The sequence below is a fragment of the Salvelinus alpinus genome, chromosome 11, assembly GCF_045679555.1.
Source record: "Salvelinus alpinus chromosome 11, SLU_Salpinus.1, whole genome shotgun sequence".
Lineage (NCBI taxonomy): Eukaryota > Metazoa > Chordata > Actinopteri > Salmoniformes > Salmonidae > Salvelinus > Salvelinus alpinus.
Genome location: NC_092096.1, coordinates 40,509,349 through 40,537,333, shown reverse-complemented (window position 1 = coordinate 40,537,333; position 27,985 = coordinate 40,509,349). Strand labels below are relative to the sequence as shown.

Below are 27,985 nucleotides of genomic sequence, written 5' to 3'. Positions count from 1 at the left end.
GGAGCAAGCAGATATTCTATGCTCTTTAGTTACTATGATAATCATGTAAGATGACCTGACTATATTCATGTAGGGCTGAATCATAACCAAACATCAGCTGTATTACACAAAGTTATATGCGTGAATCTCAAAATAGGATTTGGCCCGGAGTGTAAAAAACTACAGTTCCCACCATCCTGGAGAGCTTGTCCACTTCCTGCACGGTGGAGAGGATTTCCTGGTCGAAGTCCTTTGCTGTTTTCAGAGTGCTTTGTGTCTGTGTGACCAAACCGTCACACCCCTCCCCACCACAGCGAAGGGTGCCGTCCTCCGACACACACCCCACCCCTCCACAGGGGGACGCAGCACACCCCTCCTCCCCCCCAGCCGCTCCACATGTCTGCACAGAGAGAAAACACACCAATCGGGTTAGAGCACTGTAAAACCAGGGACCAATTAAAAAGCAGTATGGTGAAGAAGTGCGATGATAATTGGCTACTGATAGGTCAGACTTACCTGCTTGCTGAGCTCTGATAGGTCAAGAGTGTTGAGCTCTGTGGCGAGCCTCTCCAGTCTCTCTGTGTGTTTCTGTTGTCTCAGGTCAAACTCCGCCTGGTTCTGGCTCAGTCTGGCCTCCGCTTGGCGCCGTAGTGTAGCCGACTGTTCCAAAGTGTTGTCAGGGTAACTGGTGGTCTGATTGGCACGGATCTCCGCCCTCTTAGACTCCAAGTGGGCCTTGGTGATGGTGTCCATCGCTCCTGCCACACACACACACACACACACACACACACACACACACACACACACACACACACACACACACACACACACACACACACACACACACACACACACACACACACACACACACACACACACAAGGCACAGGGGTGTGTCAGAACTAGTAATGATATCATGCATACTGTACCCCCTCTCTTTTCTCCCTCCTCTCTCACCCTCTATGTTAGAGTTCTTCACAGTCTTTATGTGGTCTCGAATGTCTGTGACTGTTCTTTCTTGCTCTTGGGCCTGCTTTCTCAGTGCGTCCAGACTGGCCTCGGTGTCGTTGGCATTGACAACGAGACGGGACAGGGAATCCTCTGAGACGTTCAGCCTCTCGTTCAGGCCTGCCACCAGCTCACTGTTACACACACACACACACACACACACACACACACACACACACACACACACACACACACACACACACACACACACACACACACACACACACACACACACACACACACACACACACAGAGAATAGTATTTTCATTAGAGTTGACATGGACTGATCATAACATCAAGCATCCAAACAGAACCCTTGGCACGGTGTGTTTCAATGTGTAAATGTGTGTATGCAGGTGCGTGTTTGTGTGTGTGTGCAAGCGCACGTGTTTGTGTGTACATACGTGGCCTGCTGCATCATCTGTTGTACATCTTCCATCTTCTGTATAGCAGGGTTGTTCTCTACTATCGCACTGATAGCATTAGCACTAATCTCCAGACTGCTAACGGTGTCTTTGTACGGCGCCGTCACCCCACTGGTCTGGAGCTCTGTCACATGATCCTTCAAACGCTGAGTCTGATTGGACAGTTCCCCTACCACGCGGTCCCACGCGGCAAAGCACTGGTGGCATCGTTCGCAGGCGGGGAACGTCCCATGGTACCCTCTGGCACACTGGTTACACCGGGGTCCAGACACACCCTCCACACACACACACTGGCCGGACGAACGGTGGCACTGCTCGCTGGCGATGCCACGCAGGTCACAGTCACACGCTGGAGGGAGAGGGAGAGAAAGCGGAAGAGGAGAAGAGAGAAAAGGGTTAAGCACATACACATACCTATAGTTGACTTGAGGTGAAAACAGTTGTGATGATGGAAAGGAAATGAGGGTACAAGGAAATGAACTCATAGTAATATGATAACAGGTCTGTGCCCTTTAAAAGCTAGGGAAAAAGAGGTATTGAAAAACGATATTATTAACGGCTCAACAGTCCTGTGCTGAGAGTAAATAAACCCACAGGTAGCCTTGACCTATAAACTCTATCCCCATTTTGACCCCCCCAGTCTGAAGCACAGCAGAGACAAGCCCTCTAACCTCTAGAGTGGAGGAGAGGAGAAGGAGAGGAATAGAGTGATGGAGTAAGTCACAGTGAAAGAATGTGGGGAATGGAGAACAGGGAAGGGTGTATATAAGCGGTTAGCAGCCATTACTGTTGCCTAAGCTTTTGAAGAGGGTGATTGATGCACCAAAAAAAAAAAAGATTCAACATACAATTATAAAGCAACCAGCTGACATTTGATGTACAAAACATTAAGAACACCTGCTCTTTCCATGGTATAGACTGACTATGATCCCTTATTGATGTCACTTGTCAAATCCACTTCAATCAGTGTAGATGAAGGGGAGGAGACAGGTTAAAGAAGGATTTAAGCCTTGAGACAATTGAGACATGGATTACGTATGTGTGCCATTCAGAGGGTTAATGGGCAAGACAAAATATTTAAGCGCCTTTGAACAGGCTATGGTAGTATGTGCCAGGCGCACTGGTTTGTACCAAGAACTGCAACGCTGCTGGGTTTTTCACACTCAACAGTTTCCCGTGTGGATCAAGAATGTTCCACCACCCAAAGGACATCCAACACCTTGTAGAGTCCCGAAGAATTGAAGCTGTTCAGAGTGCAAACGTTTGGAGTCTTGTACACTCAGTGTAGCTGAACCAACATATATTCTTAAGTTGAATTGTATGTTCACCCAACTTTGAATTTTAGGTTGAGTGAACATACAATTCAAGTTGAGCACGTATTCTACATTATTTGTATATTTCCCAGTGTAAAATGAACTCTTTATTACAATACATTACATAGGTATATCGTAAGGCCTTTCTTTGAGGGCCTAGTTACACCCTAACACGGTGGTCTGAAACTCCTGTTTTACAGCCTGCAAGTCACATTATCCTGGCTTGCAAAGTGATGTGTAATTCCTTTTGGAGTTAATCACCTGCAACGGCTGCCAAGGTAGTCATTCTCAGTTAGTCCTTTTTATCTGAGGACAGTTCACACACACACACACACACACACACACACACACACACACACACACACACACACACACACACACACACACACACACACACACACACACACACACACACACACACACACACACACACACACATACACACACACATACACACACTGCCTTGTGGCTGAGCCCTGCTTATATGGTCACCATGACCCAGAGTGCTCAGGCTTAGGACTGCAACCGCTATTGTTACACTGTCAACACAACCACATACTACTGATACCTACTGTGACGGTAGTGAACCTAAACATGACATGAACGGCTGACAGTAACATGAGTGACCACACCACTATACACAAAGGCGGTCATGAACAGGTAACACGATAATCACAGCCACACACGTGTGGTTGGGTTGAGCCTGTACCAATGGCCGTGACGTCTTAATTCACACACACACACACAGACGCCGTCGTCAAGCCTGTCACTTTAACCTCTGACCTCTTAAATCAGACCATGGCATGACCCTCTTAACCCAGACGTGGTGTCAATCCTCAAAAGTGTCTCTCTTTATCTCTCTCTCTTTCTCTCTCTCTATGTCAAACACACACACGCACTCATACACATACACACACATGCATGCAGTATACACACAGAGCGATGATAGGGCGAGGACAGCGCCAGGAGGCCAGACTAACTTTACAGGCAGTTTGGGAATGCTGCAGGAATTCCTAAGCCACAGGAATAAGACCATGACAGGATTCCCCTGATTGCTGGGAACATCTGCCTCTGATTCTCACATGAGCCAAGGAGTTATTCCCAGAATTTCACTCTCAAAATCTCTACCCCCCCCTCCCTCACTCTCTCCTCTCTCCCTCTTTCACTGTCTCTCTGAGGGTGTGCCAACTTCTATAAGACATACATTTCTCCAGATGCGGTGATTGATTGAAACTGGCCTGTTTGTCAGTCAGTTGTTCAGCAGACAATAAACCATGTAGAGATGTAGACAGGGAGGAGTAATTTAGAGCCAACTAACACCACACTGACACACACACACACACACACACACACACACGCACGCACACACACACACACACACACGCACACGCACGCACACACACACAAAACAACGGAAGCATGACCGCCACTTCAGTGTCTCCAGAGACATCCACTCTGCTGAAGTCTGATAACACACACACACACACACACACACACACTTCCAGCCCAGTCACTCATGGGAACCACCGGTCATGAGAACGAGACCGTGAGAGGCTGTTTACTCCAACTCTAAGAGACCGGTTCAAAACACACAGAACCCCTCTCTAAGAGTGTTTCTCCAGACCCCAGTGAATTCAGAGAGACCCACTTGGAGAGGAAGCAATGGCGCTCTTAGATACCCTGCTGCACATGTTTCAGCTTCATGATGTTTAAGGCAGTCATGGGAAGGAATCCCACACACATACTTTGTACTTTCTACTGCTACTCAAAATCCCAGCCAGAGTTACTTACCTTGACATTTGACCTCAGGGTCTCCCCAGAACTTATCTCGGCACTCGTTGCATTTTCTTCCCCCGAAACCTGACCTGCACGAGCACTGCCCTGACAGCTAGAAAACACACAACACAAGACAATACAAGACAACACAACATGTCAGCATTATGAACATGCAATATACCCTGAGTGTACAAAACATTAAGAACACCTTCCTAATTTTGAGTTGCCCCCCCCCACACACTTTTGCCCTCAGAACAGCATCAAATTGTCAGGCGTGGACTCTACAAGGTGTTGAAAGCGTTCCACAGGAATGCTGGCCCATGTTGACTCCAACGCTTCCCAGAGTTGTGTCAAGTTGGCTGGATGTCCTTTGGGTGGTGGACCATTCTTGATACACATGGGAAACTGTTGAGTGTGAAAAACCCAGAAGCATTGCAGTTGTTGGCACAAACCGGTGCGCCTGGCACATACTACCACACCCCGTTCAAAGGCACTTAAATATTTTGTCTTGCCCATTCACCCTCTGAATGGCACACATACATAATACTTCGTCTTAATTGTCTCATGGCTTAAACATCCTTCTTTAACCTGCCTCCTCCCTTTCATCTACACTGATGGAAGTGCCATTATTAATAACTTTTCATGTTCAAAATGGTGCACTCTCCTCAAACAATAGCATGGTATTATTTCACTGTAATAGCTACTGTAAATTGGACAGTGCAGTTAGATTAACAAGAATGTAAGCTTTCTGCCAATATCAGATATGTCTATGTCCTGGGAAATTGTCTTGTTACTTACAACCTCATGCTGATCGCATTAGCCGACATTAGCTCAACTGTCCCGTGGAAGGGACACCGATCCCGAAGAAGTTTTAACAAGTGACATCATTAAAGGATAATAGCTTTCACCTGGATTCACCTGGTCAGCCTATGTCATGGAAAGAGCATAATGTTTTGTGCACTCAGTGTACCATCTCCAGGTTAGAAGAGGGTCTTCTTGCTACACACTGTACAATGGACAGTGGCCTGTATTGTATACAGAGTTTCAGAGTAGGAGTGCTGACCTAGGATAAGATCCCAGGTCAAGATAAGTTTTACGTTAATACAGTGTATTGAAACTCATGGTATACAGGCCACATCAGGCCTGCAAGTCACATTTTGCTGGCTTGCAAAGTGTTGTGTAATTCCTATTGGAATCAAGCCAGAGTGGGGATATCCAACATTTGGAATTTGTATATACCCGTAACCTGCACTCAGAATAACTGCCAGGGTTGGGAAGACTAAGATATGAGACTACCTAAAGCAGGTTTTCCCAACTGGCGGCCCACGTTTCGCCCACCTAGTTTTCTGATCTAATTTTTATTTTTATTTTTTATTGTTGGACATAAAATATTGTAAAAACACCAGTAAATCAGCTCAAAGTGATTTTTATTTTGGAAATCTGTTCATAAATATTCACAATCATAATAAAGAGATATTTGGGATTGTATACAACTGTAAACAAGCTTTGAAATTCTTCTGTTTTAGTCAAATATTATTGCGATCAATTTGCAGTCTACAAATTATTTGTATTTATGTTCCAGGCCCCCTGACCATCCGCTTAAGGAAAAACCATCCAGTTGCTAAATGTAGTTGATGATCCCTGAGCTAAAGCATCTAAACTGAAGTAACCTTTTCAGTAACGGGTCAAATAAATCCAAGTAACAGATTGGATTAGGTTAGAAAATGTATGTTATTTATATTTGTGTAGCATAATATTAATTAATCAATTCACATGCAAAAACATAGATATTGAAACGAACAATTCTAAAAAATCTACCTGCAATAGAGCATGCTGGGAAATATGATAAAGATGGGCGTGGTTTTGGTTCAACTCTGGTTACTTACACCAACACTGGGGTTCTTTTACACCACTGAGTGTAAAAATGTTACATTGACAATCAACACCAGGTAACACTGGCCAATTGTGTGTGTGCTGTGTGTAGATGGGTTGGGTGACAACATGGGGTGTGGGGGTTGTTTTGGAAGGATGGGGTATTTTATTTTATTTAACCTTCATTTAACTACGCAAGTCAGTTAACAACAAATTCTTATTTACAATGACTGCCTACCAAAAGGCAAAAGACCTCCTGTGGGGACGGGGACTGGGATAAAAATATATATATAAATCACATATAAATAAAGGACGAAACACACATCACGACAAGAGAGACAACACTACAAAATGAGAGACCTAAGACAACAACACAGCAAGGCAGCAACACATGACAACACAACACGACAACAACATGGTAGCAACACAACATGGTAGCAGCACAAAACATGGTACGAACATTATTGGGCGCAGACAACAGCACAAAGGGCAAGAAGGTAGAGACAACAATACATCACGCAAAGCAGCCACAACTGTCAGTAAGAGTGTCCATGATTGAGTCTTTGAATGAAGAGATGGAGATAAAACTGTCCAGTTTGAGTGTTTGTTGCAGCTCGTTCCAGTCGCTAGCTGCAGCGAACTGAAAAGACGAGCGACCCAGGGATGTGTGTGCTCTGGGGACCTTTAACAGAATGTGACTGGCAGAACGGGTAAGGGTGAGGACAGTTGTGGCTCTCACCTCGTTGCACGACGTCCCAAAAGAGTGGGTTGGGTCACAGTCACAGGTCTGGCAGCCCTGTCCGCTTCCAATGTTGAACGTATCAGGGGCACAGCTGTCGCAGTTCTGGCCAATCACGTTAGTCCGGCAGGGACACTGGCCAGTCTGCAGGTCACAGTGACACTCCCCCGGGGACGGACACGCCTCCGACGTTGTGCCCACTGAATAACACATACACTCTGTGGAGAGAGAAAGAGAGTTACACACACACACACGCACACACACACACACACACACACACACACACACACACACACACACACACACACACACACACACACACACTACATATATACACACACTGTCTAACTGTACTCACTCCTGCAGCTCTGGCTGGCGGCATTGCCGTAGTAACCCAGCTTGCAGCGCTGGCAGCCATAGCCCTCGGTATGGTGCAGGCATTTGAGGCAGACGCCTGTGCGAGCGTCGCAGGACCCCGGGTCCAGCTGATCGATGTTGTCGTTACACTGGCAGGGCAGACAGCGCCCGCTGGGCACCTGGGGGTTACCATAGTGACCTGGGGCACACTCGTCACACCTGGCTCCTACGGAAGAGAAGGAAAGGTGAATTCCGAACTGTTTACACACACACACAGACACACACACACACACCTACAGTTATAGATCCGTAAGGAAGCAGAACTGTCCATTGGCTGCAGTGAGTAGTACAGTGCAGTCATGGCACAGGTTGTAAACACTCATAAAACAGTCATAGAACAATCGTAAACAGTCGTAAACAGTTACAGGCAGTGGACTGGCCTCCTGTTCCAGTGAGAGAGGTATCTGTGGGATCTCTCACACACTCACTGTCCCTGTAGTTACTACCTGCCCATTATGACCAGGAGCAGAGGGGATTCTGCTAGCTCTGTCATTTCAGGGAAAATGTGTACTAGGACTGGGAGAACAATGTATGACGTGTTGTGTGTGATGTGGTGTGTGTGTGCATGTATGTGTGTGTCTAACCTCTGTATCCAGGGCTGCAGACACAGACCAGCTGGTAGTTGTTGGCGGTCTGGTAGCAGCTGTCTGCGTACTGGCGCCCGCTCCCCGGCCCGTCAGGACACATGCAGGGGCGGCAGTGACCCCCCAAACCCAACACTGGGTCGCCATGGTAACCATCCAGACACCTGTAGGCACGGGGTAAGACATGATAAGAGGCACGGTAAACACTCACATACACACACACACACACGCTTGGTACTGATAAGAGGAAGCATGACAGTGAAATATGTAGCTGTGCCCTGCACTGTGGTTTGGTGTGTGGTATATTAGCTGGCTATAATTTGAATATGGTATATGGTATAATTTCACACAGTACCTTTCACACATGTGCCCGGTGGTGAAGGCGCGGCAGCCCTGGCACTCCCCAGTCTGAGGGTGGCAGTAGTCGCTGTTGCCATTGCACTGACAGGGCTGGCATTGAGGGAAGCCCCAGTAGCCTGGCAGGCAGTGGGCACACTGACGCCCTGACGCCCCTGGAACACACTCACACTGACCTGTGGCCTCGTGGCAGAAAGCGTTCACAGAGCCCGTAGGACTACACTCACAGCCTGGGGAGAGAGGCGGGAGAGGAGGGAGGGCGTAATAGGGAGAGGGGAAGGAGGGGTGGAGCAAAGAGGAAGATAAGAGGGGAAAAGAGAGTGGGAAAGGGATAAAAAAAAATACCACACTTTTGAAGTTGGAATTTCAACCGCAGTCTCAAAATAACCCTCTCCCTGACATTTAACCTCTAACCCCTGACCCCATGCTTGTCTGTCACTCACGTCTGCATCCTAAGGGGCTGAACAGGAAGGTGGCGGGGGCACAGCGGTCACAGTTCCTGCCTGCCACGTTGGGCCGACACTGGCACTGCCCGCCGCTGGGGTCGCACACTGCACTGAGAGAGCCCTGGGAGTCACACTGGCACGCTATAGAGCAGAAGGGAGAAAGGGGGGAACGGGAGATGGAGAGAGTAAAAGAGGGGGGAAGGATAGGGGAGGGGAGAAGAGGGAGGAGGGAAGATGTGTGAGAGAGAGAGAGCGAGAGAGAGAGAGAGAGAGAGAGAGAGAGAGAGAGAGAGAGAGAGAGAGAGAGAGAGAGAGAGAGAGAGAGAGAGAGAGAGAGAGAGAGAGAGAGAGAGAGAGAGAGAGAGAGAGAGAGAGCATAGCCTTGCTATTGAGAAAGGCCGCCGTAGGCAGACATGGCTCTCAAGAGAAGACAGGCTATGTGCTCACTGCCCACAAAATGAGGTGGAAACTGAGCTGCACTTCCTAACCTCCTGCCCAATGTATGACCATATTAGAGAGACATATTTCCCTCAGATTACACAGATCCACAAAGAATTCGAAAACAAATCCAATTTTGATAAACTCCCATATCTACTGGGTGAAATTCCACAGTGTGCCATCACAGCAGCAAGATTTGTGACCTGTTGCCACAAGAAAAGGGCAACCAGTGAAGAACAAACACCATTGTAAATACAACCCATATTTATGTTTATTTATTTTAACTTGTGTGCTTTAACCATTTGTACATTGTTACAACACTGCATATATATAATATGACATTTGTAATGTCTTTATTGTTTTGAAACTTCTGTATGTGTAATGTTTACTGTTCATTTTTATTGTTTATTTGACTTTTGTATATTATCTACCTCACTTGCTTTGGCAATGTTAACACATGTTTCCCATGCCAATAAAGCCCCTTGAATTGAATTGAATTGAATTGAGAGAGGAAGAGGGAGGAGGGAAGATATGTGAGAGAAAGAGAGAGAGTGAGAGAGAGAGGAATGCAGAAATGGAAGTTGTTGTTGTTGCTGTTTGAGTATTAGGAATGCTTCAGGAAGCAAATTATTGTTTATTAATGATAAACAGAGACAGACACACGGAAAACATGCACTCATAGACACACACACAAACATACAGACTAACCCCCCCCCCCCGTCCCATCCCGCCTCTCCACCGAACCCTACACAGACAGCCCCCCCCAGCCCTGTTTCCTACCCATAGCCCCCTGGTGTAGCAGGGCAGACACACTGAAGATGTAGTTGTTGCAGATGTCCGTCACGGGGCTCTTGATGACGCTCTGGCTGCTCTCCAGACAGCGGTACCTCTGGAACGTATCCCACGCCCCCTCGCCCTGAGAACCCTCAAACAACAGCAGCTCACGCACCCGCGGAATCAACACCAACTACAGGGAGAGAGAGGGGAGGAGGGAGGGAGGGAGGGAGAGAGAAGGGGAGGGAAGGGTAGGAGGAGAGTAAGGAAGAGACAGATAAAGACAGAGGGCTTGTCTTAGAGATAGTACAAGTCTGTTATTCCACACTCCATTGACTATAACATGACTAGTGTAGGGATGTTTTCCATAATGACTCGTGTGTTAGTGGAAACTACAGTTTATCAGACTAGATGGAGCGTGGTTTGTGACTGTTACTTACGGAGTCGATGAGCGTGTAGGGGCTTTGGACGTCACTGAGAGAGGAGTAGAGAGGCAGACTGAGACGCACCGTGTAGTTCCGCCCCTTCTCCAGACACACAGGCCTCGGGAGCAGCACATGTCTGAAACACACACGCAGAGGAGAGCACGGTTGAAACGGTAGAGGCGGCGTGCCGGTGTGTGTAAAGATGGTGTATGAAGGTGGAGGCAAGGGTGCATTGTAGGGACCAGGGAGAAGATGTGTGTCACTTGGGCACCTACCTGGATCCTGGAGGAAGAGACACCGACTGCTGATCTCCTCCTTGTAGCGTGTTTTCACATGGACTGGCTGGCTGTCCCACTCTCATTGAGTACGGACGTATCACTCTGATCTCCACCTGCTCCCACTGCTCCGGCAACTACAGCAACACACACATCAGACACACAATATCACACATTGCAGACGGTAGAGAAAACCGCGTGGGAGTATGTGTGTGCTTGATTGTTTTGTTATGTGTGTGTGTGTGTGTGTGTGTGTGTGTGTGTGTGTGTGTGTGTGTGTGTGTGTGTGTGTGTGTGTGTGTGTGTGTGTGTGTGTGTGTGTTTTACCTGTGGTTCATAGCGGATCAGCATGTCGTAGTCCATGGAGTCAGGTAGGTTGTTGATGTGGAACTCCAGGTGGGCTCCCTCAGGTACCTTGACAAACCCCGCCCCTGTCCAGGTAGGACTACGGTTCGGAGGAGAGGGCCTGGGAACCACCGTCACACCCTGAGAGAGAGATATGACACATTTAGAAAGACAAAGGCAGAGAGATTGAAAGCAAGAGGTCAACACACACACACACTCACAGGGCCGTGCTTGGCGTCCTCAGCCTCATAGGTGTAGTGGTCCAGGGCGATGAAGTAGAATCCTGACTCCACCTGGTCACAACGCCTCCCATACATGTGTTCTCGACACTGACACTGGCCTGATATCGGAGAACAACTAGAGGTGGAGGGAGAGAGAGGGAGGAAGAGAGAGAGGGACGGGACAATAGGGAGAGAGATAAATAGGGAGAGCAACAGAATGAGAAAAACTGATTGTTAGTGAATATCCAATACCTACAAATACATTTCCGCAACCATGCATTTTTGGGCGGGGTAGAATTATGAAGAGTAGTTGTGCTGTGATTGGATCATGTGAGTAGAGACATGGTGTGATTGGTTGAAACATACTCATTGTTGAGGGCTCCGCCCTGGTCGCAGTCACATGGTCTGCAGCCGTCCATGTCATTACTCAGGCCCCAGTGTTGCGGCTGCAGGAACAAAATAATAGAGTCATAAATAAACACACACACACACACACATACTGCAGACACACAGTGATGTGGTCGGTAAGTCCCTCACCAGACACCGGTCACAGTTCCTGGCGGTGACAAGGCGTTTGCAGAAGCAGTTTCCTGTGTCCATGTCACATGGGCTTCCTCCAGGCAGTGTGCCCAGGGGATTACAGGTACACTCTGCCAAAAACACACACACACACACATCAAATAAACAATGAGAGACAAAAAGATAGGTGTGTGTGTGTGTGTGTGTGTGTGTGTGTGTGTGTGTGTGTGTGTGTGTGTGTGTGTGTGTGTGTGTGTGTGTGTGTGTGTGTGTGTGTATTAGACTCACGCAGGCAGCCGTTTGGTCCCTGTCCCAGGCCGTAGTGTCCCTGTCTACAGTGGTCGCAGCGCTCTCCCTCCACACTGGTCTTACAGCGACACTGTCCTGCTATCAGACCAGCAGACACGTCTGTCCTGCCGTCACACTCACCACCCTGCAGGGAGCCCGTCGGGTCACAGCTACACGCTACAGACAGAGGGAGAGGGAGGGAGGTGAGTGAGAGAAAAAGACAGGAAGGAATGTGAGTGGACAGGGAGGGTAGGAGGGAGAGTGATGAGGCAGTTGAAGGAGACAGACAAAGAAACAGAAAGAGTTTGGGGAGGGTATTGGAGAGGGTGAGCCGAAGGAGAGAAAAAGAAGAGAACAGAGACCCCAACAGTGTTAAGTTCAGAGACAGAGATCAAAGGGAGAGTTGAGAGTTTAAACTTGATAGGTCAGAGGTCATAGGTGAGGCCAGTAAACTCCTGGCCCTTGTCATAGGTCACAGACAGACGGTGACGTACGTTCACAGATGTTGGGGTCTCTCAGGTGTCTTTCGGGGTGCTGGTAGTAGAAGGGTCTGCACTGCTCACACTGACGCCCCATGGTGTTATGTTGACACTCATCACATACTCCTCCACTCACGTTCCCCGTAGACAGATACACAGCCATGTCAAAGTGACATGACCTGGAGTGGTAGTTACACTCGCACACTGGGAGAAGGAGAGAGAGACAGAGGGAGATGGTGAAGGGAGAGGGGGGCAGAGAGAGAAATAGAGAGAATATTTTGTTTAAACGTATTTCACACTTCAAAAGACACGACCAACAGGACGGAATGAGGGAGATTCCCCCTGTTGAATATTTTTGACATATCTGGAACAGAATGATCCAGACTCTGTATATATCTGGCACAGTGTGATCAGTGTGTGTGTGTGTGTGTGTGTGTGTGTGTGTGTGTGTGTGTCTCACTCTCGCAGGCATTGGTGTTGCGTCCCTCTGCAGGCCTCCAGGGCAGGTCGTTGTAGAAGTCCTTACAGTGCTCACAGTTCAGACCCTCTGTGTTGTGGTTACACATACAGTGACCATGGACCTGGATACACACACGCACGCACGCATGCATGCACACACACACGCACGCACAGAAAGAGCGAGATCGAGAGAGAGAAACACTAGTGTTAGAGGTGCTAGTCCCAAAGACAAGAGAAAAGCAACTACTCGAGTCATCTCCCTCTTAACGGTCACACAACCTATTAGGAGAATGTGTGCATGTCGTGTGTGTGTGTGTTGTATCGTGTGTGTGTGTGTGTGTGTGTGTGCGTCTGCGTGTGTGTTTCACTCACCATGCCCTCTGTGCCTACGTGTATCCCATCGACAGGGGCGCATTTGGAGGCATGTCCGTAGCAGAAGCAGTTGCCGCGGACGACCATGTCGAAGAGGGCGTAGTAGTATTTCTCCGTGACCTCGTCTCTGGAGTCCAGCAGGTTGTCACCCAGTGTGTGGAGCTTCGTGAACTGGACACGCAGGTTAGTGATCTTCAGCATGTCTACACACACATATGGAGACACATACACACACACACACAATCAGGATAAAGGCACACTTGCCAGTCCTAATGCAACGGCCCATCTAAAACAGCAGTGGTACGTTATAGGAATGTTTCTGTAGGTTACTGTGCCTTTATATTAGGTTCTGGATCTTCTCCAAGCTCATCTCTACGACCTCTGACCCTAAAGACGTGGGATCCTCCTTCTGAAGGCTCCCTACACCCTACACACACATTCACCACATACTTAACATGAGGGGCCCTCTGTGTAAGTGTGTAAGTGTGTGTGTGTGTAAGTGTGTGTGTGTGTGTGTGTGTGTGTGTGTGTGTGTGTGTGTGTGTGTGTGTGTGTGTGTGTGTGTGTGTGTGTGTGTGTGTGTGTGTGTGTGTGTGTGTGTGTGTGTGTAGCTTCTACATGTGAAATTCCATAAGAGGTGTCAGGATAACCTGACCTCTAACCCCTGCCCTGCTGTGTTGCCTTGACTACCGCCACTACTCAGACTTCGGTTATTACACTGAGAAAATTATTTGTTGCAGTACTAACTGGATCATATGTAGCTAATGAGATTTCCCAATTCTGGCCTGGTGTTGTACTGTAGTTACTTACTCTGTATCCTAGGACTGTAAGGGTCTTCAATCTGAAACGCTGGGTCCAGCACCCTGAATATCACCTGATCGAGAGGGGGAGAGAGGGATGAGGAGAAGGATTGTAAAAATAAAAGTTTACTGGGTTATAATTCAATGAGAGACGAACTCTGAATCATTCTGGAGCCACAGCTTCTACCCCCACCCCTTGCAAAAGCTCAAAGGCCACACAGATGCACACCTCTCCCTCTGCGGACGGCTCTATGTCAGAGTAGCGAGAGTCACAGATGATGTCGTCCACTTTGACCATGGGTCCCACGGATATCCCAGGGAAGGCGGACTCACAGTTATAGCTATAGTAACGGTACACCTGCCACTTCGTCCCAAAATCCATGGAACGCTCGATCACCATGGTAGCCGGACGGAACGTCTATCAATCAAAAAGATCATTCTAATTTGTAAAGACAGAAATACAACAAATATAAAGGACTAGTTTCTTGACCACGTGACCCGACCAGGGATAACTCTGGGTCCTAATATTATAACACAGAAAGAAAGAAAAAGAGCGAATGAGAACAATAATGAATGAGAGAGGAGAGTCCAGACCAGATCAGAGACGGAAACAGAGATATATGGAGGGCTGTAAAGGAAGCTGGATAGACTCAATACACTGAAGCCAGCAGTACAGAGTATAGTGTTTTACAAGGGCCCTCTCTCCCATCCATCTCAAGAGACTAGGGCGATTTTCCACATACCTTAAACACAGCTGTGTGTGTGTGTGTGTGTGTGTGTGTGTGTGTGTGTGTGTGTGTGTGTGTGTGTGTGTGTGTGTGTGTGTGTGTGTGTGTGTGTGTGTGTGTGTGTGTGTGTGTGTGTGTGTGTGTGGCCACCTTAAAGGTCATGATGAGATGTGTGAAGTGGAACTCAGCTTCCAGGTTCAGTTGAATGGTCACATTCTCCACACCTGCAGCACAGGGACACAAACACACAACACACACACACTGAGAAAGACATCCCATGACAGACATATCCTGCTTTAAGTCAGGAGTTAGGAGTTACAGACCCATAAAAACCCACTAATGAGTCTGCCAAAATCTCTGCTAACACACACACACACACACACACACACACACACACACACACACACACACACACACACACACACACACACACACACACACACACACACACACACACACACACACACACACAGGGAGCTGGGCTGATTGCCGTGTCAATTTGACCATGTCAATTGGTCTTTCTGCCCCACCCATGTGACGAATTGATCCATTGCCATGGTAACATGTGCGTAGTGGGATCTCATAGGGACTAATGCACCGGGGAAAGGAACCCCTGCTTTTCCATGTTTCGTCCTTCCTGGTATTCCCAGACCATCTGGGCATCTGGCTGTGGCCCCTTCCATGACTTAACAACAATGGACACTTTATCCTCCCCATCGGTCAGAAGACTCAGCAATGAATAAACAAACCCACTGCGTGTGTGTGTGTTCGTGCGTGCATGGGCTATGTGAGTCTGTGTTAGTGTTACGACTGTGTGTGTGTGTGTGTGTGTGTGTGTGTGTGTGTGTGTGTGTGTGTGTGTGTGTGTGTGTGTGTGTGTGTGTGTGTGTGTGTGTGTGTGTGTGTGTGTGTGTGTGTGTGTGTGTGCGCGCGCTTATTCGGGAAATCCAGTCCAGTTCCCATGCTCTCAGACAAGAATACCTCAGTCTCTTATTATGTTGCCCAGTTGCAAGTATGTGTGCGAGGGTGTGTGTATTACAGGGAACAATGCGGTCATGTGGCGTCGGCAGTGTTGATTTACAGCTGTGTCTAACACCTGTTCACGTAAGCATACCTGTATATCCTCTGCCCTGAAGCATGCTCTGATTGGCTGAGCTGTGTTGCTCTGTGATCTGCTCTACTCACCGTACCGCCCCCCTGTTCCCATGAGAACACATTTAGCACACACTGACCATCCTCTCACAGCTGGACCTCACCATGACACACACACACATGTTTGTATTACTATCCTTGTGGGGACCAAACAATTGATTCCCATTCCAAATCCTATTTTCCATAACCCTAAACCTAACCCTTAACCTATTTGTTTATTTGGATTCCTATTAGCTTTTGCAGAAGCAGCAGTTACTCTTCCTGGGGTCCACAAAAAAACACGACAAGTAACAAAACACTGATACACTAATAGACAAGGACAGTAACACAAATGCAAAATACAACGATATGCAACCAATACAACAAAGAAATAATAGAAACAACACAACTCAAAAAGTATGTGTGCATTAGAGTGTGTCTATGTGGTTGTGTGTTTGTCCCCTCACCGTACCCGCAGTTCCATGAGTTGTTGTTTAATCCACTTTTGAAAGATCATTTTGATGTTCGCCTGAGTAATTGGAGACGGAAGGGAGCTCCGTGCGATCACGGCTCTGTATAAAACCGTGCGTTTGCCGTCCATTTGTTTTGGACTTGGGGACTGTGACGAGACCCGTGGTGGCATGTCTTGTGGGGTACGTATGGGGGTTTTATTATGCCGACAATCTGGAATTTTCATCACGGTAATATTTCTTTGAAAAAATAGAAGAGAAGCAGTCAATCTCTCGTCAACCCGGAACCAGGAAAGACTGCCATGCATGTTGTTGACGTTAGTTCTATATGTGCAGTTAAGGGCAAGGCGTGCTGCTTTGTTTTGAGCCAGCTGCAGCTTTGTTAGGTCTTTCTTTGGGACAAGACCAGAGCCTGAACAACTAGTACAGTTGATTTGTGTCAAAAAATGAACATCTTTTCATAACAGATATACCCCTCCCCATCTTCACAACAACTTTGACAATATGACTTGACCCTGATAAATTACCATCCACTGTTATACCTAGGAGTTTAGCTTCCTCGACTTGCCTCTACAGCCACACCCTTTATGTACAACTCCAGTTGAGGTTTAGGTCTTAGAGAATGTTTTGAACCAAATACAATGCTTTTACTTTTAGACGTATTTAAGACCCGTTTATTACTAATCACCCGTTCTGATACTGACTGTAACTCCTTATTTAGAATTTCAGTGAGCTCACTGGCTTTGGGTGCTGTCATGTAAAGTGTGGAATCATCCGTATACTTAGTCATTCTAGCTTTGTGTAAGACCTGTGGCAAATCCTTTGTTAAAATAGAGAAGAGTAACGGCCCAAGGCGACTGCCCTGAGGGACACTGCGCTGTACATATCTGATGTTAGAGAAGATTCTATCGAAGAACACTCTCTGGGTTCTATTGGATAAATAACTCTCCAACCATGTGAAGGCAGGTGGTGTTTTTTCAATAACTTTTTATGATCAATAACATCAAAGGCTGCACTGAAATCTAACAAACACAGTTCCAACTATCATCTTATTATCAATTTATTTGATCCAATCATCTGTCCTCTGAGTCAGGGCTGTACAAGTTGAGTGTCCTTCTCTATATGCATGCTGAAAAATAGCATTGTGTTTGGTCAAACACAATCCTCTCCATCAGTTTACTAAGAACAGGCAGCAAACTGATTGGGCGGCTGTTAGAGTCAGCAAAGGTGCCTTTACTATTTTTAGGCAGTGGAATTACTTTAATTTCCTTCCACGCCTGTGGACACAAACACTCCCTTTAGTCTTTGGTTAAAGATATAGCAAATAGGGGTGGCAATATAGGGTTTGTTTGTAAATTCAATCTTGAGCGCCAAAGCACAGAGTGCGCTCTGGGCGTTCGTAAATTCAGAGTGTTGTCAGATTGTCCGTTCGGAAGTTCAGAGCGTTTCGCTCTCGGAGTGTTCAGAGAACATACTGGACGCTCTGGCCGAGGAGTAGGGTTGATCCGAGCGTTCTGACCTCACAACGGCAGTCAAGCACCTAAGCTAACTGGCTAACGTTGGCTAGCTTGCTAGCTACTTCCAAACACAAATGAGAGAACACCTCACTCTGACCATTTTACTCGCCCTAGCAGAGCTGGTTAGGCTGTTTTCATGTTATCCAGAGCGTTGGTGACTGTAACTGTGCTACTGGCAACAATTTAACTAAGCTTTTTTGCAGACGTTTACTGACACCGGCCATATTCAACGGGTGTTGAGCGTTTGTAAATGTATCAGTTATTCTGAGCTCTGCTCTGAAATCGGAGTAGATAGCCAGAGTGAATTAACGAACGCACCCATAGTCTGCTACCATTCAAAAATAGTTTCCCGTCTAGGTTGTCTATACCTGGTGGCTTATCATTATTGATGGATAACAATAGTTTTTCCACCTCTGCCACACTAACTTGACCAAATTCAAAAAAGCAATCCTTCTCTTTCATTATTAGATTTTATTTATACAAAAATATGATGGTTCAACTCTTCATTGTTGTCATTTCACTTCTGAGTTTTTCCACTTTACTAGTGAAATAGTCATTGAAATGATTGCAAATATCAAAACGTTTTGTTATAAATGGCCCATCAACTTCAATGAACGATGGAGATGTATTGGGTTGTCTGCGCATTATATCATTTATGGTACTCCAAAGTCTTTTCCCATTGTGTTTTATGGTGATATAATTTCTTCTTCTTTTTGTTAAGTTTAGTCACAACATTTCTCAATTTACAGTATGTCAACCATTTTGTATGATCTTTTATTAATTACTTTAGGCCCAACTTTGGAACTTTGGTTTTCCTTGTTATTGCCACATTGTTATGGTCACTACAGCCAATGGAAACGGGTATTGCTTTGGATGTCACATATCCAACACTATTGGTATGCACTCTATTTGGTTGAGCGATAACCTGGGTCATGCTACAGGCTAGTCACAGTTAGAAGCTTCCTCTTGAGCGGACAGCTAGTTGCTAACCAGTCAATGTTCTGGTCACCCAGAAAATAGACCTCTCCCACACATTATAAAGCATTGCACCCATATTATCCAAATACTGACTCTTAGCACTTGGTGGCCTATAGCAGCACCCCAAAAGAAGAGGCTTTAGATGAGCCAGGTGAACATGCAAACACAACACTTCAACAACATTTGACAAGAGATCTTCTCTAAGCTTTACCGGAATATGGCTCTGAACATAAAGTACACAGCAACACCTCCCCCATTGGCATTCACGTCTTTTCCGTAATTACAGTATATGCATACATTGCTACTGCTGTATCATCTAAGGAATTAGCTAAGTGAGTTTCAGAGATGGCCAGTATATGAATGTTATCCGATGTTAGCAAGTTACTGAGTGAATCCAGGTGAAGGCTATGATCCCTTATTGATGTCACTTAAATCCACTTCAATCAGTGTAGATGAAGGGTAGGAGACAGATTAAAGAAAGATTTTAAAGCCTTGAGACAATTGAGACACGGATTGTGTATGTATGCCATTCAGAGGGTGAATGGGCAAGACAAAAGATTTAAGTACCTTGAATGAGGTATGATAGTAGGTGCCAGGCGCACCGGTTTGAATGTGTCAAGAACTACAGCGCTGCTGGGTTTTTCAAGCTCAACAGTTTCCTGTGTGTCAAGAATGGTCCCCCACCCAAAGGACATCCAGCCAACTTGATACAACTTTGTGAAGCATTGGAGTCAAAATGGGCCAGCATCCCTGTGGAACGCTTTCAACAACTTGTAGAGTCCATGCCCCAACGAATTAAAGCTGTTCTGAGGCCAAAACGTGGTGCAACCTAATGTTTTGTAAACTCGGTGTATATTAATATTGGCTATTCTTAGCCATTTCCTTGATAGCTTATCTGAGAAAAAAATATACACTGTATATACGTGTGTGTGATGTTGGGCTGAAGCTACGGGCCCTGAGGCTTGGCTCTCTCATTTCTCCCAAGCTTTTGGGAGGGAGGGTGGACAATGAGCCTGTTGTAGCAGATGTAAGCAATGTTCCCATGCTCACTGGCAGCTTTCATAGCTGGGATCAGTTCTTTTCCCGCCTCTGGCGCACAGCTTCAGAGAAGTCCTCTTTGAGGAAGATGTTGGTTCCTCTCAAGTTCTTGGCTCTCTCCAGAACAGCCATCTTGTCCTCAAACCTCAGGAGCTTGACCACTATCGGCCTGGGTCTGTCACCTGGGCTGGTTACATGTTTTCCAGACCTGTGGGCGCGCTCCACCTCAATCTTCGTATGATCCATCGGCAGGCTTTTCAGTGATCATTTTCCATACTTTCTCCTCAGACTCGGCCCAGTTCTCATGTGAAGACTCTGGTATGCCATCCACAACGATGGTGTTCCTCCTGGATTGTCCCCCTGGATCTGTTTTACCAGTCATTGCTAATAAGGATTCTTGCTGATGTCATCTCGAGAGGACTTACAATTTGTTGCTGCAAGTCTCTTTCAGGACATACACATCTCCCTGGGAGAACTGCAAACTGTTCTTACAGTTCTGAACCTCCCCCCGTCAGATCGTCCATTCTTTCGTTAGTTGAGTCCATCAGTATCTGGACAAAACTCTTGAAGCTATTTTCCTGTTGTTGTAACAACTGCTTGTAAAATCCTTTTTGTTCATTTAAAAGATCCTTGACCTGTGATAGAGAAACACTGTCCTCTCCATTACTTCCACATTTGGCTTTGGACGCCATGGTAGCAATGTAGGCTAACGCTGGTACTCCACGCAGTTCCAGACAGGGCAGGTCACAGGGCAGATTTAAACAGCAACAAACAGCAGGGATTTAGACAGCCACAATCCCGGGACAATCCACAGTCCCAGCCAAAAGGGCTGGAAACCTTGCTACGCCAAGCAGCTCTTCAAACTTTCGGTTGGCAGGATCCCTGGACAGATATAGTGGTACCAGCAACCGAGGCTAACCGCGCCGCGGGATCCAAATTTAAAAGGTAGCTAGTAACCAAACTTTTTCAATAGAATTCTTATTCAGAGACTTTCAAAACAACAAACCGAGCTCTTCCTCGTTCCGCCCTCATTCCGCGTTCAACATGTGATGTCCATAATGTAACCATAATTGTAACACTAACCCTAAACCTAAACCCTAACACTAAAATAGCCTTTTTCCTTGTGGGGACCGGCGAAATGTCCCCACTTGTCTGAATGTTACTTATTTTACTAGTAAAACCAAAAACATGCACACAAACACCCACCCACACACACACACATATTCTCACCATTCTCAGACTGCCACCAGGTCTTGAGGCGGTTGGGGGCAAAGGTGGTGACCAAGTTTTCGATGCTGTGGCTGGTGGTGTGGTTCATCCTCTCATCATACTTCTCCCTGGAGTCACACACAAAACACTTCTTCTCCTCCTACAGAGAGCGAGGGAGGAGAGAGAGAGTGTCTCAGTACTATGAAAAACATGATCATTCACCTAATTATAGAGCTACCACTCAGTCTGTCATCAGATGTTTTGGCATACACACACAGATTCTGGATTGTCTTCCACACACACACACACACACACACACACACACACACACACACACACACACACACACACACACACACACACACACACACACACACACACACACACACACACACACACACACACACACCCTACTCTCTGCACTGTATCTTCCTAACAAGTGTGTGAGTGAGGATGTCACAACCTCACAGTGTGACTTTCACAACCTTCTAATTTAATCCAAGCAGTTGCTTTCCAATCTATCTGCACACACAAGTTTTAACTGCGTTGAAATGTGACCACTTGTAACTGCTAAGTGGTCCAGCTTCCACTCCCCGTTAGGCAAAGTCTTCTCCCAGAATTCTTTGCACTAGACCCTCAGGCTCTTCTCTTCATCCCCCGATCTCCTCCTCATTACGATGACTCATCCTAGAATGTTCCAATGTTTCGTTAATCGTCCCACAGCCCATTGGTAGATAACACCCCCTTCACATGGACACATTCTGTAGGCGTTCACCCCCGAGGGGATTCTGGAATAACGGGATACCCCTGATCATGCACTCTCCCCTCCTCACCCCCCATGATAAGCACACAGGGCGGTGATTGTGTGGCACACAATGCTTATTGTGGAGGGAAATGTCAAGACTCCCACACAATACCATAGAGTCTCTTTCGTACATTCAAATATTACACTGTACTGTACTACACTATTACGTTACAACACAATTTTTGGAAACACAAGGAAGTGTTAAATCATAGACCTGCTGGTCAGGTGTAATATAATAATAATCATCATTTAGCAGACTTACAGTCATGCGTGCACACGTTTTACTTATGGGTGGTCCCATCCAGGGAATCAAACCCACCATCTTTGCGTTGCAAGTGCCATGCTCTACCAACTGAACTACAGAGGACCAGTGAGTGTATCGATCATATGTGGCCCAGCCCTATTAGCTGCAAATGTAATGGCCATATTGTATCCCATTACCTACAGGTGTAATTTACCTATCCGAACCCCTGGGACTTACATTTTAGACATTTTAGCAGTTTTTAAGGTCATTTCTAGAAATTCTACACATTTTGTCATGTTAATATGATATCCGTGAGATATCATAATCAATGGGGGAAGTTCAGGGCCCCTGGGCACGGCCCTTCATGCATGGTCAGTAATTCGCCCATGATTTGGGGGGAACCGTGATGAAAGTATAACGTTTTTATTTTATTTTGATTACATTTAGATTTTGTGTCACAATATCCAATAATTTCAAAGTGGAATTATGTTTTTAGACATTTTTACACAAATAAATTAAAAATGAAAAACTGAAATGTCTTAAGTCAATAAGGAAAACTGCTGATGCACAACCAAATTTCGAAATTGCACCTTATGTATTCTACTTGTCAAACTCAGTTGAGAGCAACCGCTTATGTCGGCCCCTAGCGACCGCTTATGCCCACTGCCGGCCCTGTCTAGGTGTAGTGCACCTACAGTATCTGTGCCCCAGGTGTGAGGTGTCTTACCTCCAAGTGACCAACGATGCAAAAGCGCTCAGGCTTCTCAATGCCGCAGGTGGAGGAGGCGGTGAGCTTGTGCGCACGGCCGATCAGAAGGTCCCCGGTGGCGGGGTAGCAGCTCCCCTCAGTGCACACATCCCCAAACTCCGGCAGCTGGGCAAAGGAGCGCCACCCGAGGGCTGAGCGACAGAAACAGCCGTGAGAGTTGCTGATGATGCCGCACGGGCGAGCAAAACATGTCTGGAGTGTAACTCCCCATGCAACTATTATGCTATATAACTCAACTATCCCACAGTTAAAAATCTGTACAAATGTTTCTATTTTAGACGTAAGAGATGTGTCTCTGCATTGCTATCACAGTTTCCCTTTCGTCTATTTCATCACTGGGTATAAAAACATAACGGTCACAAAATATGCCTCTCTTCGGTTAATTTAATTGAAATCACATGGATTCGCTTTCCTATCGATCCCTGTGGGGTGATTGTTAATGAAAACAGGCTGCTATGTTCGAGAACAACATCGACAGTTATTGACTGTACAAAATAGCTTCTGTAAACGATAGCTAGTTGAAAATAATGTGCACAAAACATCTTTAAACAAGCATAGTGGACTGAGACATCTGATATGTATAAACTCTTGGACACATTTGAGATGTTTAAATAATGGCTTACAGATGTTCCTAATTAAATGTCCCCATGGTCCTGGATAGGTGAGAGTGAAAAGTAATACTGGAAGTAAACTCCTCTATTGGATCTCTTCACGTTTTACTTTTCCTCTTAAGACAATACTTGGCTTTAGGCAACTCCTCAAACGAATTGACAATACTTTCGCTAGCTACCTGCGCAGTAGGAAATTCACTCTATAAAACGAAACAGTTCCGTGTAAAAACAATACTTACTCAAAAGTGATGCGATGTGCAATATCAACATTTTCGAGTATGAAACATTGATGATTATTCCTCGGGTTGTTGTCAGCAAGTCCTGAAGCAGTTGTGTACGTGAGTGTCTCTTGTGTGTGTGTGAACGAGTGGTCTCTGTAACTCTGTTCTAGGAAGTCGTGGCGAGCCCCCAACTGTGCATCCCACGCGCTCCCGAGTCTCAACCCTCCTGGCAGGTTATGCAGCGCACCCCCTTGGGAGTTACTACATGCGATGGGACAAGGACATCCCAGCTAGCCGAACCAGCATCTGTAGCAACGCAGTTAGACCGCTGCGCCACTCGCGAGGCTCATCCACAAAAAAAATTATGCTTATCAATTGCCTTGCACAAAGTATCAAAATACTAAAATATTACACAGGATTCTTAAATATTTTCATTTAAATGTTAATTGTATTTTTTGATCACAGAAACAGTGAGGAAAATATGGGAAAATAAATAATGAAATGTTAATTATATAAAGCAGCGTGTGTGATCATCTGCCAGAGTAGCCCCAATCGTGCCGAGTCCCAAATAATACATTTGGGCCAGATAACTCTCACCGGAATCGGCCCGAGCTCAATCCCTGCATCCTAACCATAAGTAATACTGCCGAAAGGGGCTCAGACTCGGGCCACATGACATCGGCCGAGTCTGACTCTCAGCCGGAATCCGCCCAGATCCACTGTGCTAATTGGGTGGGTACTTTACCACGTCAAGCATAGAACTCCACATTATCAGTCTCTGGCGGACAGAGGGACACACACACACACAGGGGCCATTTTCTGTGTTTGTAGTGGACTGCTTATTTAGCAGGTGGGCACAGATGGGTGAAAAAACCTATTCTGCCAGATTCAATCCCCTATTGGGTTAAACCCTGGACATGCTTGTCATTGAGTTGGACAATGGACACAGTTATGACAAATGGCAAAGAGGCAGGTGCCCATAGTTACCCCTAGGTAAATAGACATAGCATCTCCCTAAACACTGAAAGTTAAAGATGATTCCCTTCTCAGTGTGTGTGTGTGTGTGTGTGTGTGTGTACAGGCTATGTGAGTTAAAGATGATTCCGTCCTCAGTGCTGAATTAATTTGCCTGGATTGTGTCTGGATTTTGAACTATAAAATCAAGACATGTTTATTAGTTTTCTAAACACTCGATCCATCAAGTTCAATGGGGTTTATTTAAAAATGTAGACCAGGATTTCTCAAACTCGGTCGTGGGGCCACACCTGGGTGCACGTTTTGGTTTTTGCCCTAGCACTACACAGCTGATTCAAATAACCAATTCATCATCAAACTTAGATTATTTGAATCATTTGAATCAGCTGTGTAGTGCTAGGTCAAAAACCAAAACATGCACGGGGGGCTCGGGCCGAGTTTTGGAAACCCTGGTTTAGACTGCAACCTATGTATGAAACATCTCAGAGCAGGAGTGCTGATCTAGGATCAGTTCTGGATTTCAGATCATAATGAAATAGGTTAAATGTACAGGGGGTTCCTTATACTCGATCAACACTCCTACTCTGAGACGTTTGGAATACAGCCCCAGGACTCATCCATTGACCACCACTACATACTACGTGCATACATTACCCTCGTGTGGTATTTTGAAGAACTGCAAGAAACATACCAAATCGCTCTCATGCTCTCAAAAGCAACAGATATTGCTCATATCCTTCCTCTGATTTATTATAAACATCATAGACAATACATTTCCTAATATTTCCTCATGAATCAAAAAATGGAATCAGTCATCTGTGTACTATGGCAGTTAGGTTACAGGTTACAGGCACAGGTGTTAACACTATTGGCAGGTTGAAACTCAGACAGTACAGTGAATGAGAGACTCGTTCATACTAGGTCCTGGAGGCTTCTCGGGCGTGACATCATAGCTTGGCCTTAGCGACAGAGTCATGGCTGGGGTACAGGTGTTGCCGTAGAAAGCCAAGGCTCTTTTCCCGGGAGTCTTCTTGAGCATTGGCGTGCTGCTTTGGGTACCCTCCCCACACAACATGATCACTGCAACACACACAATAATTTGTTACTTTGCGAGTAAAGAATTGGTTATACATATCTTGGTTCCAGTGTGTATACTATAGGTGTGAGCTTTGTGTGTGTACAGTACCTTTCTGTCGTGTTTGAGGCACTATGAAGTTGCTGGCTCTGAAGTGGCTCTGAAGTGGGGTGTGCAGGGCAGCTCAATGAGGTGTCCAGCATCAGGGTATAGTAGAATGGTCAGTAGGTGCTCGTTACCCGCTGCACGCATCATCTGGGCTATCTACAGGTCAGAAGTCACATTCCAATTATTGATTTCATAGGAAGCTTGTAATCGTGTGTGTGTGTGCGTGTGTGTGTGTACTCACGTCCTTGGCAGACTCCACTGTGGCCCAGTTCTGATCATCCTCCCTGACGACCAACATCAATGGCCACCTTAACCTCCCCATCTGTCAGAAGTCACTGCAATGAGTAAATAATCCCACTGTGTGTGTTTGTGTGTTTTAACTTACATCCACCTTCTCTCCAGGATTGATTGGGATAGGCTGAATGATGTCTCCAGATCATACGGCCCTCTTCATCAAACCCTACACATAGGAACTCTAGAGCTCTGTCGGAGTGACCATTGGGTTCTTCCCTGACCAAGGCCCTTCTCCCCCAATTGCTCAGTTTGGCCGGGTGGCTGGCTCCAGGAAGAGACTTGGGGACTCCAAACTTCTTCCATTTAAGAATGACGGAGCGTGCGTCACGGGCGTCACGGTTGCCAGGTGCACGGTGTTTCCTCCAACACAATGGTGTGGCTGGCTTCTGGGTTCAGCGGGTGTTGTGCCAAGAAGCAGTGCGGCTTGGCTGTGTTTCGGAGGACGCACAGCTCTCAACCTTCACCTCTCCTGTCACGCTCGCTATCGTCAAACTCCCTGTCATAAATCAACCAAGGCGCAGCGTGCATGTCGTTCCACATCTTTTAATAGGAGTGAAACCTTAACAAAAACAAACAGGTAAACAGCAATGAACGTGACGCAACCGAGGTGCGCACTAACACACACGGAAAATAATAATTATCCACACATTAGGTGGGAAAAAAGGCTGCCTAAGTATGATTCTCAATCAGAGACAACGATAGACAGCTGTTCCTGATTGAGAACCATACCCGGCCAAAACATAGAAATACAGAAACCTAGAAAACAAAACATAGAATGCCCACCCCACATCACACCCTGACCTAACCAAATAGAGAAATAAAACAGCTCTCTAAGGTTAGGGCGTGACAGTACCCCCCCCAAAGGTGCGGACTCCCGGCCGCAAACCTGAACCTATAGGGGAGGGTCAGGGTGGGCATCTACATACTTTTGTACCTGTTTCCTCAAGCATCTTCACAAGGTCCTTTGCTGTTGTTCTGGGATTGATTTGCACTTTTCTCACCAAAGTACGTTCATCTCTAGGAGACAGAACACGTCTCCTTCCTGAGCGGTATGACGGCTGCGTTGTCCCATGGTGTTTGCGTACTATTGTTTGTAGAGATGAACGTGGTGCCTTCAGGCGTTTGGAAATTGCTCCCAAGGATGAACCAGACTTGTGGAGGTCTACAATTTTTTTCCTGATGTCTTGGCTGATTTCTATAGATTTTCCCATGATGTCAAGCAAAGAGGCACTGAGTTTGAAGGTAGGCGTTGAAATACATCCACAGGTACACCTCCAATTGACTCAAATGATGTCAATTAGCCTATCAGAAGCTTCTAAAGCATGACATAATTTTCTGGAATTTTCCAAGTTGTTTAAAGGCACAGTCAACTTAGTGTATGTAAACTACTGGAATTGTGATACATTGAATTATAAGTGAAATAATCTGTCTGTAAACAATTGTTGGAAAAATGACTTGTGTCATGCACAATGTAGATGTCCTATCCGACCCTCCAAAACTA

The 27,985-nt window shown here is 46.3% G+C and overlaps 1 protein-coding gene and 1 long non-coding RNA gene across 2 annotated transcripts in view; both read right to left on the bottom strand.

Annotated features, from left to right (window-relative positions):
• LOC139534159 (laminin subunit beta-1-like) overlaps nt 1–24,280 on the bottom strand; it is a 28,918-nt gene extending 4,638 nt beyond the window's left edge. Inside the window, exons 1-27 of the mRNA XM_071332994.1 lie at nt 24,051–24,280; nt 23,159–23,331; nt 21,404–21,542; nt 15,190–15,263; nt 14,541–14,729; nt 14,322–14,385; nt 13,512–13,714; nt 13,141–13,261; nt 12,696–12,884; nt 12,202–12,378; nt 11,932–12,044; nt 11,761–11,840; nt 11,395–11,530; nt 11,156–11,314; nt 10,829–10,965; nt 10,569–10,689; nt 10,135–10,321; nt 8,914–9,057; nt 8,469–8,700; nt 8,114–8,277; nt 7,471–7,695; nt 7,113–7,330; nt 4,517–4,613; nt 1,392–1,761; nt 936–1,120; nt 496–737; nt 173–379 (exon numbers count right to left, since the gene is read on the bottom strand). Of these exons, the coding sequence (XP_071189095.1) occupies nt 173–379; nt 496–737; nt 936–1,120; nt 1,392–1,761; nt 4,517–4,613; nt 7,113–7,330; nt 7,471–7,695; nt 8,114–8,277; nt 8,469–8,700; nt 8,914–9,057; nt 10,135–10,321; nt 10,569–10,689; nt 10,829–10,965; nt 11,156–11,314; nt 11,395–11,530; nt 11,761–11,840; nt 11,932–12,044; nt 12,202–12,378; nt 12,696–12,884; nt 13,141–13,261; nt 13,512–13,714; nt 14,322–14,385; nt 14,541–14,729; nt 15,190–15,263; nt 21,404–21,542; nt 23,159–23,331; nt 24,051–24,081 (4,377 nt within the window). The 5' untranslated portion in view covers nt 24,082–24,280. The remainder of the gene's footprint in view (nt 1–172; nt 380–495; nt 738–935; nt 1,121–1,391; nt 1,762–4,516; nt 4,614–7,112; nt 7,331–7,470; nt 7,696–8,113; nt 8,278–8,468; nt 8,701–8,913; nt 9,058–10,134; nt 10,322–10,568; nt 10,690–10,828; nt 10,966–11,155; nt 11,315–11,394; nt 11,531–11,760; nt 11,841–11,931; nt 12,045–12,201; nt 12,379–12,695; nt 12,885–13,140; nt 13,262–13,511; nt 13,715–14,321; nt 14,386–14,540; nt 14,730–15,189; nt 15,264–21,403; nt 21,543–23,158; nt 23,332–24,050) is intronic.
• A 1,429-nt stretch (nt 24,281–25,709) lies between these two features.
• On the bottom strand, nt 25,710–27,129 carry LOC139533419 (uncharacterized). Its single transcript, XR_011666742.1, has 3 exons — nt 26,432–27,129; nt 26,194–26,346; nt 25,710–26,087 (listed from the first exon to the last, which is right to left on the bottom strand). It is a non-coding gene; the product is annotated as an uncharacterized lncRNA (long non-coding RNA).
• Nucleotides 27,130–27,985: the final 856 nt, after the last annotated feature.